This window comes from Equus przewalskii, chromosome 6 (genome assembly GCF_037783145.1).
Source record: "Equus przewalskii isolate Varuska chromosome 6, EquPr2, whole genome shotgun sequence".
NCBI classification, from domain to species: Eukaryota; Metazoa; Chordata; class Mammalia; order Perissodactyla; family Equidae; genus Equus; species Equus przewalskii.
Window position 1 is genome coordinate 53,364,477 of NC_091836.1, and position 20,116 is coordinate 53,384,592.

At 42.5% G+C, this 20,116-nt stretch overlaps 2 protein-coding genes across 4 annotated transcripts in view; both read right to left on the minus strand.

Annotated features, from left to right (window-relative positions):
• Window positions 1-20,116, minus strand: part of HNRNPM (heterogeneous nuclear ribonucleoprotein M) — a 359,069-nt gene that overhangs the window by 282,762 nt on the left and 56,191 nt on the right. The gene's annotated exons all lie outside the window — the stretch shown is intronic.
• HEPHL1 (hephaestin like 1) overlaps window positions 1-20,116 on the minus strand; it is a 77,905-nt gene that overhangs the window by 55,499 nt on the left and 2,290 nt on the right. For all 3 annotated transcript variants that reach the window (XM_008525701.2, XM_070623817.1, XM_070623816.1), the window contains exon 2: window positions 5,084-5,328. In XM_008525701.2, coding sequence (XP_008523923.1) covers window positions 5,084-5,328 — 245 coding nt within the window. The remainder of the gene's footprint in view (window positions 1-5,083; window positions 5,329-20,116) is intronic.

Sequence of the window (20,116 nt, forward strand, 5' to 3'; positions counted from 1 at the left end):
GATAGAAATTACAAAAAAGAACCAAGTTGGAGTTTGGGCATTGAAAAATACAAAAAATGAAATAAAACATCCTCTAGAGGGACGTGACAACAGATTCAAGATGGCAAAAGAAAGAACTAGTGAACTGGAAGATAGAGCATAGAATTATCCCATCTGAAGAAGACAGAAAAAAATTGAAGAAAATAAACAGAACCTCAGAGACCTGTGGGACAATATTAAGTGTATTCGTATATGTGTAATAGTAGTCTTCCAAAGGAGAGGAGAAAGAAAAAGGGGCAGAAAAATATATGAAGAAATAATGGCTGAAAAGTTTCCAAATTTGGTGAAAAACATTACACATCAAAGAAGAATAATGAACCACAAATAGAGTAAACACAAAGAATCTACACATAGACACATTGTCAAACTGTTGAAAGAAAAACGCAAAGAGGCAACATTGAAAACAGAACAGAAAAATACTCATTGTATACAAGGGAGCATCAACACAATTAATGGTTGACTTCTCATGTGAATATTGGAGATGAGAAGACAGTGGGATGACCTACTTCAAGTGCTAGGGAAAAAATGCCAACGAAGAAAACTATATCCAGCAAAACTATCCCTCAAAAAAAGAAGGCAAGATAAAGATGTCCTACATAAACACTGAGCGAATTTGTTGCTAGCAGACCTGTCTTATAAGGAATACTAAAGGAAGTCCTTCAGACTAACAGGAAATGACACCAGAGAGTAACTTGAATCTATAGGAAGAAAGGAAAAGCACCAGAAATGGGAAATGTGTGAGTTAATATACAAGACTCTGTTAATATATTTTTCCTTTCTTCTTTTAATTTCTTTAAAAGTCATAAGGTAATATAAAGTACTAAGTATAACATCATATTGTTGGGTTTAGTTAGAGAGAGATGTAATCTATGTGACAATAATAGCTCAAAAGAGGGGGAAGAGGATGGAGCTTTATTGGAGCAAAGCTTCTACGTTTTACCAGAACTAAGTTGGTAAAAATGTGAAGTATATTGTGATGAGTTAAAATGTATATTACAATCTCTAGGCCAACTATTAAGAAAATAACTAAAAAGTATACAGTTAAAAAAATCAACAGAAGAATATAAATAGTACACTAAAAAATATTTGTTTAACCACAAAGAGGGCAGCAAAGGAGGACCAGAGGAACAAGAAAGACAGAAGGCATATAGAAAATAATTAGCAAAATGACAAATGTATATCAAACCAATCAATAATTACATTAAATGTGAATGTTCTAAATACCCCAATCAATATGCAGAGATTGTCAAACTGGACAACAAAAGCTAACATCCAACCATAAGCAGTCTATACCTTAGATTCAAAGACACAGATAGGTTGAAACCAAAAGAACGCAAATAGTAACAATATGAGAGCTAAAGTAACTCTCAGTAACAGGCAAAATAGACTTTAAGAAAGAAATATTGCTAGAGACAAAGATAAGTATTTTATAATGATAAGAGTCAATGTATCAGGAAGATATAACAATTATAAATATATTCATATCTAAGAAAAGAGTCTCAAAACACACAAAGCAAAAGTCGACTTCACTGGAAGGAGAAATACACAACTCAACAATAATTGTTGGAGATTTCAATACTCTTCTCTCAATAACTGATAGGACAACTAGACAGAAAACCAGCAAGGATATAGGAGACTTCAACAACACTATCAACCAACTCAACCTGACATCTCTAGAACATTCCACTCAATGACTGCAGAATATACCTTCTTTACAAGAGCACATAGGACATTCTTCAGGATAGACAATAAGCTACATATAAAATAAATCTCAATAAATTTAAAACAACTGATAAGATGCAAAGTATATTCTCATACCACAATGGAGTTCAATTTGATATCATGAACAGAAAGAAATCTTGCAAATCCTACAAATATTTTGAAATAAAATAATACATATCTAAATAACCCATAGGTCAAAAAAAGAATCAAAACATAAATTGTAAAATATTTTGAACCACATAAAAATGGAGAAAAAACATACCAAAATTTATGGTATACAGCTAAAGTAGTACATAAAAGGAAATTTAAGCTTTAAACATTTATGAAAAAGGGAAGAAAAGTTTCAAATCAATAACATAAGCTTCTCCTTTAAGAAACTAGAAAATGAAGAGGAAACTAAATTTAAAGCAAGGAGAAAGAAGGAAATGATAAAGACTGGAGCAGAAATCAATGAATGAGAAAACAGAAAAACAATATAAAGTAGATGAAACCAGAAGTTGGTTCTTTGAAAAAGATAAACAAAACTTTATTTAGAAGTTTCTAGTGAGAAAACTTTATCTAGACTGACCAAGAAAGAGAGAGGGCACAAATGACCAAACCAGGAATGAAAGATGGGGCATCACCCTGACCATACAGAAATCAAAAGGATCATAAGGGAATATTATAAACAATTTTATGCCAAAATATTAGACAATTTAGATGAAACTGACAAATTCATAGAAAGAAGCAAATTACCAAAACTGACTTAAGAATAAATTAAAAATTGGAATAGACTTATAATATGTAAGGAATGGAACTAGCAATCAAAAATATTCCCTCAAAGAAAAACACAAGCTGAGATTGTTTCACTTATAAATCCTATCAAATACTGAAAGAAGAAAAGATGCCAATCCTTTACAAAATCCATCAGAAAATAGAGGAAGGAATAGTTCTGAATTCATCCTATGAGGCAAATATTAGCTTGATACCAAAGCCAGATAAAGACATCACAAGAAAAGAAAACTACAAACTAATATTCCTCATGAATGTAGACACAAAAATTCTTAATAAAATATTAGCAAACTGACTTCAGCAACATATTTAGAGAATTATACCACGACCAAATAGGATTTATGCTATGATTGCAACATTGGTTTAATATTAAAAAATAAATCAATGTAACATAACACATTAATAGAATAAAGGGAAGAAAACTCACATGATCATCTCAACAGGTGCAGAAAAGTAATTAACAAAATCCAGTATTTATCAAATTAAAAGCTCTGAACAAACTAGGAATGGATGGGAACTTCCTCATAAAGCATGCCTAAGAAAACTCATGGCTGACATGTTTAATAGGAGGGAGACCGAATGCTTTCTTCCTAATATTGGGAACAAGGCAAGAATATCTGCTCTCACCACTATTATTAAATATTGTCCTGAAGGTTCCAGCCAGTGCAGTAAGGCCAAAGGAAAAAATTAAAGGTTTACAGACTGGTAATTAAGAAGTAAAACTGTCTTTATTCACAGCGATGTGAAGCTGTATGTAGAAAATTCCAAGGAACCTTCTAAACGTCTACTAATAGACAAATTTAACAAGATGGGAGGATACAAAATAAATATACAAAAAATCGATTGTATTTCAATACACTAACAACAAATACTCAAAAAATGAAATTAAGAAAACTATTCCATTTCTCACAGCATTAGAAAGAATAAAATACTTTGGGATAAATTTAACAAAAGAAATGCAAGTCTTGTACACTAAAAACTAAAACATCGTTGGGAGAAATCAAAGACTTAAATTTCATGTTCGTGGACTGGAAAACTCAATATTGTCAAGATGGCAATTCATCTTTAAAATGTAGATGGCAATTTTCCCCCAATTGATGAGTAAACTCAATGCAATCTTCATCAAAATCCCACTAGCTTTTTTTTTTGTAAAAATGAACAAGCTGACCTAAAATTTATATGGAAATACAAAGACCCAGAATAGCTAAGAAGTCTTGAAAAGAAGAACAAAGTTGGAAGACTTATACTACCTAATTTCAAAACTTACCATAAATCCACAGTAATTAAGACAGTATGGCATTGGTACAAGGATCAGCTTATAGATTAGTGGAACAGAATTAAGAGCTCTGAACCAAACCCTTACACTTAGAGTCAGTGATTTTCAATGATAGCTTCTGATTCATTCATCTTTTACTCCCGGGACCCACAGTCAGTCTCTGGCATCTACTGGATGTTCAAAGGAAGGTTTATAATTGAAGGCAAACCTTTTAAAAGCACTGAGAAGAAGTGAATTGGGGGCCCAAAAGCACATGAAGTAAGGACCTGGCCTTTGCTCCAAACTTTACCCAGAGTTCCTCTGGCAGAACTAGGAAGGTTAAGAATAAACCTGTATATCTTTTTTGGAAAAATGTCTGTTCATATCCTCTGCCCATTTTTTTTCTTTTTCTTTTTTTTTTTTCTGAGGAAGATTAGCCCTGAGTTAACATCTGCCACGAATCCTCCTCTTTTTTGCAGAAGAAGACTGGCCCTAAGCTAATATCCATGCCCATCTTCTTCTACTTTATATATGGAACAGCTGCCACAGCATGGCTTGAGAAGGTGTAGGTCTGCACCCGGCATCCGAACCAGCGAACCCTGGGGCTGTCAAAGTGGAACGTGTGAACTTAACTGCTGCACTACCAGGCCAGCCCCACTCTGCACATTTTTTGATCAGGTTGTTGGTCATGAGCAAGAGTGCAACAGGGGATGTGAAAAATACTTTAGTCTCAAAAGCCTAAGAATGTTGTTTAAAATTTTTTAAAAGCAGTAGGGAAGACTCAAGAAACCATACTATTGAAACTCTTAAAGCACACACAAGAAGACTATATTTTCCTTCAGAAAGGAAGCACTGAAGACAGGAGCCGTAAGCAGGGAAGTTGGGATCAATTTACACTGAGACACGATCCCCACAGCCAAGCCTGTTACTGGTGATGGGACACTGGAACCTGTTGGTGCCTGCTGCTCTTTATCCAGTGTGCCACCCAGTCATGACTGATGGACAAAGAAGGACGTTAGTGTGCTTCTGGGGTGCGGTGGGGCATGTGCTAAGGGCGCCCAGAACCCAGTTCTGTATTAACATAAAAAAGAGTGAGAAAGGAGGGAGGAAGGAAGGAAGGGAATAAAAAAGGAAGACGAGAGAGAGGAGGGGGGACAGATGGAGAGAGAAGGAGACTGGGAGAAGACAATGAACACGCATAACCATTGTGCTCTCAGAATCCCTTTCGCTGTAACTGACAGCTGCCTTACACTGGAAACAGAGACAAGACACCGATAATACAGGATTGACATTTACCTTCTGAATCTTTGTTGTAGAAGACTCCATGTGGGTGCAGAGAGTAAGGGCGGGAGGCAAAGTTCTTTAAATGGATGACGATCACATCACCCACTTCAGCCCTCAAGATGGGGCCCAGGAATCCAAGCCAGGGAGGTTTGGGGATCTCCGTGGAGTAGGTCTCATCTGTGTAGTGTCTGTAAACAGCCTTTTTGTAAAGACTGCCTATCCTGTTGGGCCCTCTTTCGAGAAATAAGGTTGCAAGTCTAAAAGTAAGAAGAAAAATATTCTATAATTAAAATTAAAAGAGAAGTCCAAATAGCTTACCTTAACAGTTCATGAAGTGCTTGCACGTATGAGTTCTCGTTTGGGGTTCACCATAACCCTGTGACCTCTGCAGAGCAGAGAAGATTTTCCTTAAGTTACTGATGAGGAAACTGAGGCTAAGAAAGTTAAGCGACAAGCCAAAAGGCAAAAAGAGTATTCACAACCAAACTAAAACAAAGCCAAAATACTCTAAATTTAGTCATACTGTCCATTTGCCCCTTTTCATTCAACACACTCCCCTTCACTTTTTCATTTAACAAACACTTAATATGCTCTTGCTGCATTCCAGCACTTTGCTGGGTGCTGTGGAGGAATACAGAAGAGTTTGTGTTGTAACAGTGGGAAAATCAAGGCACCACATAGATCAGCTATGATTAAGTAAGTGCCAATTCTGTGGTAGATACAATGGATATAGGCTCGATTTTTATAGGAATATATTCATTCAGAGAAGATTGCTGTGGGTCAAAGAGGTCAGAAAACACCTCGTGAAAAATGAGCGAATTAAGGAGAAGTCGGGTTGGATAACAAGTGGAAAAATGAGGACACTAAGCAGGGACAGAGCATGAGCAAAGAGGAAGAAGTACACATGGAAGGAGGGGAAAGCGGGTTATAGGGTGGGCACAGGTCTGGAAGGTGAGGAGTGAGAATTTGGATACCTGTAAAATCTGGGGAAAGACTGACAATGAACTTTAATTCCATGTTGAAGAATTTATCTTAGAAGCACTGAGGGCTCACTGAGGTTTTTCATACAGTGAGTGACATGATAATTGGTGTTTATGGACTATTCTTATAGCACTGGTGTGCAAGTTTTAGAGGAGTCAGGCAAAGGCAAGGGGTAGGAGGGCTGTCAGGAGACCAGCAGGAGGTGGTACAATAGAAAGAAAGGGATGGATGTGAAAAGACAGGATTCTAAGATTTGATGTGACCAGATGCCTTCCTGGGGCCCCAGGGTGAGGGAGAGACTCAGTCCCATGGTCTGGGGGTCTGAGACAATAGCAGCACTGGTGACACCACTTCAGAGGTGGCCTTCTCCTGGGGAGGTGGAACCCTGTTCTCCACTCTCAGACTGTATGCTTAGTGTGGGGCTCCAATCCTAGCTCCAACCCCAGAAGTAGTGGCTTCTGCTTAAGAGAAAGCTTCACTACTCCTGGGCGCAGCCATCCCAATGTAGCTGTGTTCTCTCTGGGGATGAGAGGGAAGTCCCACTCTGGCACATACTCCTATATATGTGCATGCATGCATTATCTCTCGGTTATTGAACAAACTTTAGTTATGTCAAGCCCCATACTCAGTCCTGAGGATACATAGAAAAAAGGCAAAGCCTTGAAGGAGCTCTCATTCTAGAAGGGAGAGTTATGAACACACAGATTATGTTCTGGGGCGTCTAATCTTCTGTGGTTTCCAAGAGGAAATAATGCCTAAGATGGTTTCAAAGAGCAAAGAGGAGTTACCCAAGCAAAGAAGACGGAAAGTGCTGGTGTAACAGACATCTTGGAGTTTTGCCAACTCAGCTCTCACACTCCATTCTTTGGTCTAAGAGCACACTTTCCCCATTCTCATTCTATGTGCTTTGGATGGGGCTCCACCTCCAGCTCTAGAGATGGAGCAAGGGACTCAGCCTAACCTATCAGCACATGAAGTTGCTTCATACGTTGTTGACAGGAAGGGCTTGTGATCCAGGCATGGCCAGTTGGTGTTATTCCTCCCCCAACCAAGCCACCCTGGATCACAGTGATTGGTTCAGGAACAGCCACAGGGTGGCTGGTTGGTTTAATCTAGGGGACTCTAAGGACTTGTAAAGGATCTCTTTCTTGCGCACTTGGAACCAGGCGTGTGAGTCTAGAGCTTCTGGCAACTATATGGCCAACCGAAAGAGAGAGCCTGCTTGGGAGTTGTTGTATGTTCCTCTAATCTCTTAAATTTTACTATTTACTTCTTCCCTCTAATCAACTACTACTTGCTTCTATCACTACTTTCCTTTTCATTTTTCTCTTTTCCATTTATTGTATTTTCTATCCTCTTTTATTCACTTCCAATAATTCATTCTTTCAAAAAAAGTATTAAGCTCTTACCAGATGTCATTCAGACCTTCTCTTTTCTACTCTTTTGCACTCCCACCCTCCAACCTTTTTCTCTTTGTGTTTTTCCCCGTTCTCTTTCTCAATTCTTCCCAATAGAAAGCTATCCCAGCCTTTCCTAAAGGGTGCAATCCAAGGTATTTAAGAGTAATCAGGAAGCTTACTCTGGGTCAGGATGAGTGATTCTTGGAGTTCTGTTCATTTCAGGTCCACAGTGAGTGTCAGAGTAATTCTAGGAGGAGTAGACCAGTTGGATGGAGAAAACCCTTGTAGATCTGTTCTATGACATGGTGGCCCAAAGGGTTTTGAGGCGACTCCAATCTCCCAGGTTCCTCCAGAGTGCCCTGCACCTGTTCCTCCCTGACCTACTTTGATTCCTCCTCTTCCTTTCTGAGTCAGAAGCCTAGGCAGATGCCCTGATTCAGGAGCCTTGTCCTATCACAGGCCCCAGCGTCAGACATGAACAGGCAGAGCTATCAACCCGTAGAACTTTGTTGGAGTTCACCCTATAGCTAGACCTGAGCCACATTCTCATTCTACCCAGAGACAGACCCAGGGGCAGTGATCTTCCTGAGATAGACGTATTTCCTGGACCAGAATATATAAAATTTATATCCCTGTGTGACTGTGTCCCTACGATAGGACAAGCCCTTTACGACTTCTGTGACCACTGTGGATGGGGATCAAAGGGAAGACCCTCCTTGCCCTGTGATAGGCTCTGTCTTCATCTGTCAGCACACGTGACCCCTTTGAGAACTCTCCTGGTGAATCCTACATACATCTCCTCTATTTCAGTCCTGAGATGAGCTTGAAAACCTTTTTACTGACTTCCAACAAGTAAAGATTGAGGACCTAAAGCATGCAAGGTGCAGGGCTAGGTGCTGTTTTGGATAAAAATATGAACAAGACACAACCCCAGAATAAGTAAGTCTATGATCAAAAAGAAGGGACAAAGACATTGATGCCTACTTGAAAGAGACTAATAAGAATTGTAAGAGAACACCATGCTCTGGGGATTTAGAAGAGAGGGAGAAATAATGGGCACTCCAAGTGGAAGGGACAGTTTGAGTAAAATGTTCAGGGTGGGGAAATTAGAGGTCAATTCAGCGAATCTCAAGCAGCTTTCTATGCCAGAAAACTTGACGGGAGTGAAACTAGTAAAATGGGAATGCTGGGTTAAGGCGTTTGAATGTAGTTATATCTGCAACTAAGAGTCACTAAAGATTCTTGGGCAGGGAAATTTGACCAGATCTGTTTCAGGAAGAGAGTTTTGGCAGGTCCCACACCTAACTTCTCTCCATCATACCTGACCATATGATATTGCCCATCTGCTTCTGCTCACTGGACCAAGCCACTTGCTAAGCTTCTACCCTGAATACCTAGTCATGACACCTGTACAGCTGACCAAGGCTCTGTTTAACTTCATACCTGATTTGCGGAATTTTCTTCCTTGAGATCTGACCACAACCTAGCTGAGTCGCCCTCTCACGGTGGCCCAGACGTGGTGTCTGCTTGCCCAGTCTGGTCTGGGTCTTTCTTTGGCCAATGTGGGAAATTTCACTGTCTTTAATTCAAAATCTTTCCCCACTGCTCCTCCTCTCCTTCTTTCTGGGTCTGGCCCAAGCAGAGAATTCATTTGTTGATGGAGCCACACTGGGTCTGATAGTCTCTGCATTAACTAATGGTTTTGTGTTCGCTTAGTTAAGATCGGCACTTCATTAAGCACTATAGATCAAAAAGCTAAGGAAGAGATATTTTCAGGTCTTCATGTTCATTTACTCGAAGAGATTATCAACTGTTCATATATCAGTGACTCAAATACAAGCTTCTAAGCAGTTCCTACTACAAAGCTCCCCCACAGTCTCTAGTATGAATGGCAGTTTTGCCCACTCTGCAGACTTTTCAGGATGATGGAGTCAGAGATCAACGTGTCGAGTAGGCAGGCATCCATCCTGCCATGGAGCAGAAGGTAAAAATAGGAGATAGAGGAGAGCGTGCCTGGGTCAAGCTAGTTAGAAGAATCCAAAGCCTCAAGTCAAAGCAGGAAAAATCTTTGGTGCAAATGGCCCAGCTTTCTTCTCCAGCCTCATTCCTTCCCTTTTTGCCCAACTCCCATGTCCTCATGCTTCTGTCCGGTTTGATGCTCACCCTTGTCAGAACAGACTGTGTCCTCTCAGCATTCCACGAATTCCACACATTCTTTTTCTTATGCCTGGGTGGTCTTTTTCATTCTTGACCAGCCAAATATCCTTTGAGTTCAGTTCAAACTCTTCCTCTTTACCTCATTAGAGCAGAACAGTGCTCTGTTCATGAACTAATAACACACTTGCCAAAATATGTTACAATAAGATATGTATATCCCTGGTTTGTGAGTTCATTGAAGACAAAAATCCTTCAAATATCTTTTTCATTATAATGCTTAGCAATTGCCTAGAAGAGTTGGAGCTTAACAGCTTAGAATTTAAAAAACCTTGAATTAGCCCCCAGATTGGCATTTGAAAAGTGGGATAGTTTTACAGGCTACATTTGCAGAAAGGTGTATGGTATTATATTTGACTTTGAATATCCTCTAGGCCCAGGATGGCAAATAGGTTGTAACTCATGCACCAGATCTGATTGATTGGTAGTGATTGCTTAGGAAAGAAGTCAAGATTGAGTTGAATCACAGGGAAAGAATGCCATGATCCCCTCAAGATGTCTACTGTGGACATGGCTCTGGGGACATACTCAGTACGTAGCTGCTCTCTCTGCTCTACGCAGACAGCCAGGTAGCACGGTTCTCCAGGGTCTTTGAGTGTGGCCTTCTCTACAACTAGAAGCCATAATAATATCACTACTGGCAGAATGTACACTGAGTTGCTTTCCCATAGCAGCAGTGGTTAGAGAATGATCTAGTCATGTTCATTTGCCAGCTCCCCTTTGTAGCCAAAACACAGAAGGCATTATATCCAATGATGCCTGGGTCCAGCATTTGTTCACAAATCCAGTGAACATCTTTTCAGAAATCCAACATGTGACCTTATGAGTTTTGGTTTGCTGGACCTGCCTTCCAAAGACTGTTTTCTTTCTCCCATGGACCTGCTGACAAATAGGGTTACAGCCACCTTGCCTTTTGGTAATTTATAAACTGAAACTTAAACCACAACAAAATTAAAAAGAAAGCATTTAATCAGAACATAGCATGATTTTGATGTCAAGTTAGAAAGTGGTTTCTTCACAACCTTGTTACTTCCTTGCTCTAACCAACTGAGGCATCCCGCCCTCCCTAGACAACCTAACATGATCACAGGCCATGGTCAAACCCATCAGCAGTGAAGCCCCTTTTAATGAGACTGGCCTTGGCCTCGGAGGCAGGAGAGTTTCCAAGGGTCCTCAGTTGATCCAGATTAAGAGGTGTTGCTGCTGGGCCTCAGCTCTAAAGGGCACTGAGACATCACTGGGGAGCTGGAGGCATCCCTGGAGGGACAAAATTCACCAGAAATGACATTGAAGGTGGAGAAAATGACAACTTCCAGAACTTCTCTAGGGTGAGTATTGTATGTGGTTGGAAAGGATCAGCTGCTTGAGATGGGGTTTGGGAGGTGGAAGGTGGAGACCCCAGGGGATGTGCTCTAGTAATAACAGGTGGTCACTGAAATCCCTCCCAAGGAGGATTGGTCCAGTGAAATGTAGGGTGGACTCCTTCTTCTTGCGACCAAGGGCAGGGTAAAAAACTGCCACCAGCAAGCCATCTTCTCCTCTCCCTGGCACTCAGCCTTTCCTTCAAATAAGAGTTGAACAAGTATTTTCGCAAATATCAATTGAAGGAGCCTCATATTATTTATCCGCCCAGAGCACCAGATTACTACCTGCCCAGACACCCACACGTATCAACCCTGCCCTGCCCTGCCCTGGGTGTGGAGTCATTGGGGAGGACGGGCAGGGCCTGGGACAAAGGAGGAAGCCATGGATTCAGGCCCCTTAAGGAGGATCCAGGGACGGGCCTGACCAGAGAAAGACCAGCATCCCAGGCATCACATGGGCAGTCCTCCCAGGGGCAGCAAGACTCTCCCCACCAGCCGCCAAATTCAGCTTCCAAACCAGAGAATGGGCCCAACAAGACAGGAATCCTAACAAAAGGGTCAGAGGATTACAATGATTTTGGTAGCAAAAGCTTCGAAAGACCGAAATGTTCTTCAACTGGTGACAGGTAAATAAATTATGGCACATTCGTAACACATGGCCATACAAAAGAATAAGCTGGTTCTACAGGTGGTAATATGGTGTGATCACCAAGATACCAAATGCAAAAGACAAATTGCAGAGCAGCATGCAAAGTACGATCCCATTGGTGTGTTTTTAAGCAATATACATATACGTTTATGCAAAGAAAACATCTGGAAAGTGGTCAGGGGACACATGAAAGTGTAGCCTCTGGGCCATGGGACTGAAGTCACTGGCAGGAGAGAGAAGGGACGAGAAGTTTACTTTCACTCACCCTCTTCCATAATGTGGGCGTGTTTTACTCTGTACCTTTGTATTCACCTTCACAATAAAAACAAGCTCACGTTTCATTGAGAAAAGAGGTTACAGGCTGTTTGGCTACTGAAAGGCCAAATTTCTCTTCTCATGTGCCTTCTACTTCTGAAAACAAAGCTGCCACTGTGACATGTGTTGTTAGAGTAAGTTCCCTTCCACAGGAGGATTGGCATCCTGAGCAAGAAGCACAGTGCCTGCGCCCTTTTGGAGGGAAGAGAATCCCTGCTCACACTCTGGCTTGACAAGCCCACTCTCCAAGGCATCAGGATTGGCACACTCGGGTCTTTGTACCCTCGGTCTTCTGCCTCTGTTTATCCACCGAGCCTGCGTGTATCTGCCCAGGAGCAAGAGCTCACCGTCTTCTACTCCACAAGGCAGACGCCTATATTTCACTGTGCAGGGGAATGGGATAAAAAGCTTGGATGCCTGACATGGGGTTTTATGATAGAGGCTCTTATGTTTCCCAGCCTCACTTGCAGCTTGCATGGTCATACAACATAGTTCTAGCCAATGAGATGTAAACACATGTCACTCATTGGTACTTCTCTGGACTCAATTGGCAAAGATCCTTTTTGTCCTTTGCTCTTCCCCGTATTCACGCCTGAAATGGAGATATGATGACTGGAGCTTCAGCAACCATCTGGAGAGAATGAGGCAGAAGGTCACACCCTAGAGGTGATCAAGTGGAAAACCAAAGGGAACCTGGGACCATGAAGATTGCCAACCTCTGGATCTCTTCTTTGTAAGCCAAAAAATATATTTTAGCCCGGGTTTTTCAAGTTTCTGTTAACCAGCAGCTGAACACAAGCCCTCACTGAACAGGCTGTTCAGAAGGAGAAGGAGGAGAAGAAGCAGCTCTTCCAAACTGAGTCAGCCTCAGGCTGGCTAATTAGCCTCGGAGTAGGCAGAGTTGCCTGGCTTTATAGCTGACACTGGGTCACACAGTAAGGCAATGACAGAGCAAGAATTAGATTCAGAATCTCTGATATCCCCTCCAGGTTAAGCCTGCTGTGTAAAAAGCTATTATGATGTTATTCATAGGGCCTTGTTGTTCCAACAGACTCTGCAAGGAAAGATGGACATCTGACCCTCCTCGCCTCTTTACTCTGGGTTCCCAGCACACACACACACACGCAAATGTATACTGAGCAAGAGCTCTTTACCATACGTTGTCTGGTAGAGCCACCCAAACAAGAGGAGAGCATATCAGAGGGAGGGGAGGTGTTCCCTGAATTCCTATAGCACTTATTGCATATGCTGCATATTTTAGCACTGAGTTATGTATTGACTTGTTTTGCACATTCCTGGACGTGTGTCAGTCTTATCACCTAAACAGCCACAAGACACCCCAATGGGGGATTAGAAATGCCCCCACTGTAAAGCAGTGGTTTCCAAATGTCTACCTAAGTGCCAACTGTATCAGAATTATCTGGGACATTTGCCAAAACTTTAGGTCCCCAGGTCTCATTTCAGGGCAATTGAATCAGACTTTCTGATGTCAGGGCCGTGGCATCTATATTTTTCCTGAGCTCACCAAATAATTCTTATGGCAGAGCTTTCTGGTGCTTGCCCATTCTGATTCATCTTTCCTCCCAGCAGAAGGGGAGAGCAAAGAGCTTTTACAATTAGGTGGAGCCATGGGATTTTGGCAGGTGGGCTTTGAGTGGAAATGACATGTGGTATTTCTGGGCCAGGGCATTTAAATGCCCATTGCAAGACCCTCTCACTTCCTCTGCTGCAGGGGAAGCCTCAAGTAAAGATAGTGAGGCCTCAAGATCCAAGCAGCCTGGTTGCCAGTTTCCTCATGGAGGTCAGTTGTCCTGGAGTCATGTGGTCCTCTGTGAACCCAAGCGTGTGAGAAATACACCTCTGTGGTGTTAATCCCCTGAGATTTGGGGATTGTTTGTCACTACAGCACAACCTGCCCTATTCTGACTAATATAATTCTGATGTTCACGCAGGTTTGGAAATCACATTTCTGTAGTACTTAGCACAAAAACCATGGAAACTATTTGAAACCACAGGGACTATTGAAAGTAGAAAGGTAGGGAGGGTTGGGAGTAACAAAAAGTAGTCTTTTTAGTGTCTAGGCAGCCAACCATCCCTAAGAACAAATTGTGCATTTGTAACAGTAGGACAGAAGCTCCAGATCCTATGAGTTCTAGAAGGTGCTAATTTTGCCCAAGAAACAAAGCAAGGGGGTAATGTAAAGGGAGCCATTCACAGGAAGCACCTCCAATTTAGTAAAGGGCACTCATTGGAATGGCTGCCATGGTGGGTTGTATATTATTTAGTGTAGCTCTAGGACAGCCCCACTGTGACGGACTAAGCCATCACTGCCCCTCAGGTTCATTCCCAACCTACATTCTGACATTTTGACTCAAGCTAAGGAGATATCTATTTCCTGCTGTGAAGGAATCCGTTTGGGCTGGGAAGCTTCACATTAGCAACTGCTTTAAAAACCAAAGGGAGGATATAATACATTCACATTGCCAAGACCAAGGCCAGTACTGTGAAGGGAGATACCTTCCAAAAGCAGGCAAGAGTAACATGCCTGTGGGGTCATCTAACCAGTGCAGAGATGGATTTCCAGGTTAGATTCTGAGGAGGTCATAGCTCATAAGGGGTGTGCACCTCACCAGCACCACCGTCCCAGACAAGCTGGATCTTTTAGTGGGATATTTTTCCCATCCATTCGACCATTGAGCAACTCTTGAACCTCTACTGTACATGAGACATTAATCTCGAACCTGGGGCCAAGATGTATGAGTCTGAGGTCCTTCACTCAAGAGATTTACCACCTGGTTGGGAAACAAAACATATGCATTGGAGAATGAATAGCAACACTTGGTTTTCTATATTAAGTGGCAACTACATCATATATAGCCTGAATGACTGAGAGTGTTGTGGGGGTGGGGGAATGGGGTGAAGAGAAACTGAGAAGTAACATCAGCAGAGGGTGTGGTCAGAGAAGACGTGTGAGATCATTATAGTCACAATAAGGACAAGCAACATTGTTGTCTGAGCTTGAGATGGGACATTGTTCACAGAGGAGAAAACAGGAGTAAATTGGGACAAGTGCCACTTGGCAAAAAGAAGGATGGAAATGGTGATATGTTGCAATTCGAGTAAAGCCAAGCCTTCCTTAATTAGATTAATAATTTTAAAACCATCCCATCCATGCAGTGTGGTCCTGTACACATCCTGTCATCCTGTGTCCCCCGGCACCACCTAAATCTTGAATTCTTCCTTCTCACAATTCATTTCCACGGAAGTCCCTCAGAACACACACAAGGCATATTAAAAACAAATTCACATGATAAAGGGAAAAGAGAATGAGCTTGAATCCCAACTCCCCCACTTGAGGTTGTGAGATCTTGGGGAAGTGACTTAAGTTCTGTGAACCCCAGTTTCTTCCTCTGTAAACCAATGACCATGATAGAGCCATGGTGAGGAGTAAAGGAGACGAGATGTGGAGACCCACGCAGAGCGTCTGGGAGAGTGAGAGCTCCATCAGTGGGAGGAATGATCATTTCTGGCGAAGCTCTAATTAGAAAAGAGGAAAATGTGACCCTTCGAGTTCTGTTTCCCACAGTGCTCCTGCCCTCCAGAGAACCGTCAAGATAGGAGAGCTACTGCGATGACTAACATTTCTGAGGGCTAACCCAGTGCCAGGCACCACATCTGAGCGCTGACAAATCTCCTGTCATTTGAGCCTCCTGATACCCCCAGGGCAGGCTGATAATGGCTTCCAAAGATAAGTCCACATCCCCCTCTTTTTTTTTAAAGATTGGCACCTGAGCTAACATCTGTTGCCCATCTTCTTTTTTTTTTTTTCCTTCTCCCCAAAGTCCCCCAGTCCATAGTTGTGTATTCTAGTTGTAGGTCCTTCTGGCTCTGCTATGTGGGACACTGCCTGAGCATGGCCCGATGAGTGGTGCCATATCTGCACCCAGGATCCAGCTGGTGAAACCCTGGGCCACCAAAGCGGAGAGCACGAACTTAACTGCTCGGCCACAGGGCCAGCCCAACACATCCCCCCTTATTTTAAAAAAGGGTCTTTGCAGATGTGGTTAAGGATTTTGAGATGATTGGATTATCTAAGTGGATCCTAAATGCCACCGAAAGTGTTCTTATAAGGGGGAGATTCGACACACACAGAGGAGGTGATATGAAAATGGAAGCAGAGAGTGGAGTGATGCCACCACAAGCCAAGGATTGCCAGCAGCCATGAGAAACTGGACTGGGCGATGAATGGATTCTCTCTTAGAGCGTCCAGAGGGAGCATGGCCCTGCCCACACCTTTGCTTCAGATTTCTGGCCTCCAGAACTGGGAGAGAATAAATTTCGGTTGTTTTAAGCCTTCCAGCTTGTGGTAATTTGTTACAGCAGCCGCAGGAAAATAATATACGCCTAGAAGCCAGTACTATCATTATCCCCACTTTACTGATGGGAAAATTGAGGCAAAGAAAGATTCAATTACTTGCTTAGCAAGTGGAGCAAGAATTCTAAGCTTCTCAGTTGATGCCAGAGCCCCATATTCGCCAGCAAGCCAGGCTGCCTTGGCTTCTCTGTTAGACTACTGCTGGGTGACATTTCACTGGGGAAACTACCCTGGGCCTCCTGGTACCCCTGACCAGGGCAGGAGATCTGTCACTCCTCTGCACGGCATGGAAAGCTTCTATGACAATGTCTGGAACATACTAAGGACTCACAGACAGTCAGCTACTATATTGTCTGTGAGTTCTCTCAACCCCCGCTAACCAGCTTTGGAGCCCCACCATCCGGAGATGGGAAAAGGAAGAGGGGGACTAAGAGATTGTTTGTCAAGGATGAGAAATGGGGAGCACTGAGGTAGGAGAAGGTGGCAGGGACTGCCAGCTACCTTGCAATATTCATGTTCCCCTTCTTTCTTTGCAACAGAATCAAATCTTGCTTTTATTCAGGCTGAAAAGGATAGCACTAAAAGACTATATTTCCAAGCCCCCTTTGTGACTTTGAGTATCCAATGAGATGTAAGTAGAATAGGTTGGATGGGGTTTCCATGAGAGCTGATACAGCAGCAATTGTGCCCTTCTACCTTTTCCCTTCCTCTCTTCCTTCCTGGGAACATAGACATGAGGACTGGAGTTCCAGCAGTCATCATGTGCCCATGAACTTCCTTGAGGAGTGAAGTCACAAGCTAAGGATGGTGGATCAGAAATATAGAAGTCTCCTAAAATCCTATCATACCAGCTGTCCCACCAGCCTTGGGTACCCGCCTCTGGATTTCTTTCATAGGAGAATACAAAAGTTAATTTATTTAAGCCACTTTTTCTTCTTGTCTCTACTGGCAGCCAAAAGCAATCATTAACTCATATAGGGAATAATAGTAACCCCAAGAGAGTCACATAGCATCATATCCAACTCATGATTTTTTTCTGCTGATAAGAAAGAAGTTGAGATTTGAAAGTTACCGTCTGTCTAAGATGAAGCCCAAACGAGATGATATCCTTCCTTTTATTTCAAAGCTTACAAAAGCCCAACTCTTCCCCTCCCTGCTTCCCTTCAGTTGGCTCACATAGACATATAGGTCTGTCCCTCACACCTGTCCTAGGCCCTGCTCCCAGGGTGTGCTCAAAACCCTTTGCCATCAACTGGGCTGACACAGTGATGTGGTTAGATAGACTCGCTCAACAGACCCTACAAACTTGGGGTTTGAGTAGTGGTCAGCCTCACTCATGTCCAATTGTGGCTCTGCATGTGAGTTAGCACCCGAGAAAACCTCTGCATTCCACTGGGAAGAAAAAGCCTGCATGTGTGTTAGTTGCATAATGAGGTCTTTGGTGAGAATTGTGGCTTTAAATAAAGTGACCCCACTCTGGTTCCATTAAAGATTAGGCTTTACCACCAAAGCACAGTCACACCTTAATTAAGCACTTTATGAGCCCAAGCAGGACTGGCTTGAACAGATCAAATGCTGACACCCTCCCCAGGCAAACCAAAGGAGCCCCGGGTCCCCATCAAGCACAATGGGGAAGAGGAGGAATTTTTCACCAGGAGAAAATATTTCTAAATAAAATGTAACTCCTAAATTCTAAACTTTCTAGGAAACATTAGTGCTTATAGTCTCAATTAATAGTTTTGAACCCTATGATCAAGCAAAGGTACCAAGTTGGAAAGTTAAACTGACCATCTGATTGCTATAGGGTCACAGTGAAATGATTTCAATGTGTTTCCTAGCTCATCCTTGGGAATCGGGTTTTACTAGGCCCTTGGCACTGCCTATCTTGGTTTCCAAGCTTTTCTACACCACTGAAACCTTGGCACTCACCTTCCCATTCCTCTAATTATTTGCCCATTCCGCTTATTCAAAGATAAAGTAACCAGAACAATGAATTTGACGAAGTGATTAGTTTTTACTTTAATGATTCCCGGTGACTGGCCTTGTGCTCAGTCCTCCATGGGTTATTGTCACTGACAAAGCTCTGTGTAGAGCAGGGAGATGATTAAATATATGCCAGGCCTTCCTCTCTACCATCATGGGACTTATCCTCCAGCTCAGAGGTGACCGTTCCATCAAACAAACAGAGAGCAATGCAAGGAGAACAAATGCTGTGTCTGAGGCCTGAGAAAGACACCATGCTCCATGAGTGGCCAGGAAGGAAACAGATCAGAATAAGCCAGGGCTGTGGGAAAAGCTTTGTGCGTGAAGTGAAGACTTAGAGATAGTTCTTAACAGGGGGAAAAAATGGATAGGTGAATAAAAATATAGAATACCTCAAAAATTGTCACCTGTCTCCACTCTCAGGCCTTCTCCGATTCTGATTCCCAGGTTACACATTTGCAAATCATCTCTTACTTTTCACTCACTTTTGCAAAAATCTTTCTAGAACCGGCAAGTCAGGTAAGATGTTTTTCATTCAATTTCAAAAATTATTTCTGATGTCTTGGAATTACACTTTTCAAGTGACTTTAGGGATTATTTTTCAACTCTCTGGTTATACAAATTAAGGAAACTGATGTTCGAGAGATTATATGACATATCAAAGGTTACATAGCAAATTGGGGGCAGAGCAAGGACTAGAAGTCAGGTCTCCTGATTCCTATTTCAGGCTCTTTCCCTTCATAGTGGAATACCAGGCACCTGGCTCTCTTGGACCTCTAAATGTCAGGCATTTGTCTGGGTGTGAGTATCCTAACCAGCAGACTGTCCTCAGAAACACAGTCTACTCATCCTGCAGGAGGCCAAGTGAGAGGCATGGTCACATCATCCAAGATGACTTCTTGCCCCTGGGGAAATGACACAATGCAACACATACTGAACTCCATCTATGTCCCACAAATGTGGCATCTTCACATGTGACACCCGCGGCACCTGTGACACCTGTGAATTGTGGCACCTGAGACATGTCCTGTGGTCTTCCAGCAAGAGTCAGTAGCCTACCACAACTATGTCTTCTTAGGGACTTGCCCTGAGCCATCTGCCACCCCAGAAGCACTTCCTGACATGGTTGCTGATAAAAGGGAACATGCATTGCGTACTCACCCAGGCTCCCCTTTCAAGAGTCAGGAGTCAGCTCCACATAAACGCTGTTCCTTTTGGGGACTCTGGCATTCCAGGTATAACATCTAGTATGCCAGCTGCTCCTAAGTGGCAGGAGTCCTCTCATAAGGAAACCACAGCATTTGTTAAACCACCTCACCCTAATCTGATACCAAACAAACTGCGTGTTAGTCATGCCTATTTTCTTTCCCTATTTTCTTTTTCCCCAACATAACTATTTTCATATGTTTTATTGTACTTTCTTCAAAGCAACATCTTTGGGCTGAAGTGATCAACAGAGAGCCCCTACCATCTTCTTGTCGCCAGCTGTGAGGAAATAGCATTCTAGTATTTGCATACTTATAGTACTTTGAGCTTTTGAGTGAACCCAGGTAACCGGTCTGGTCACTGACAACAGTGATCATTTTCAATGTCTCTCTGGGAAGAATGGCAAAAGACACGAAACCTGCCTTTGGTAAGAATTGGGTCTTTCTAGAAAGTTCCTATTACTGGAATCCCTGGCTTCCCTCAAAGCTGAGTTTAATTCAGTGGGAAAGGATCTCCGTCGCCAAGAAACAGGTTGTATGGTGGAAAATACAGGCTCTG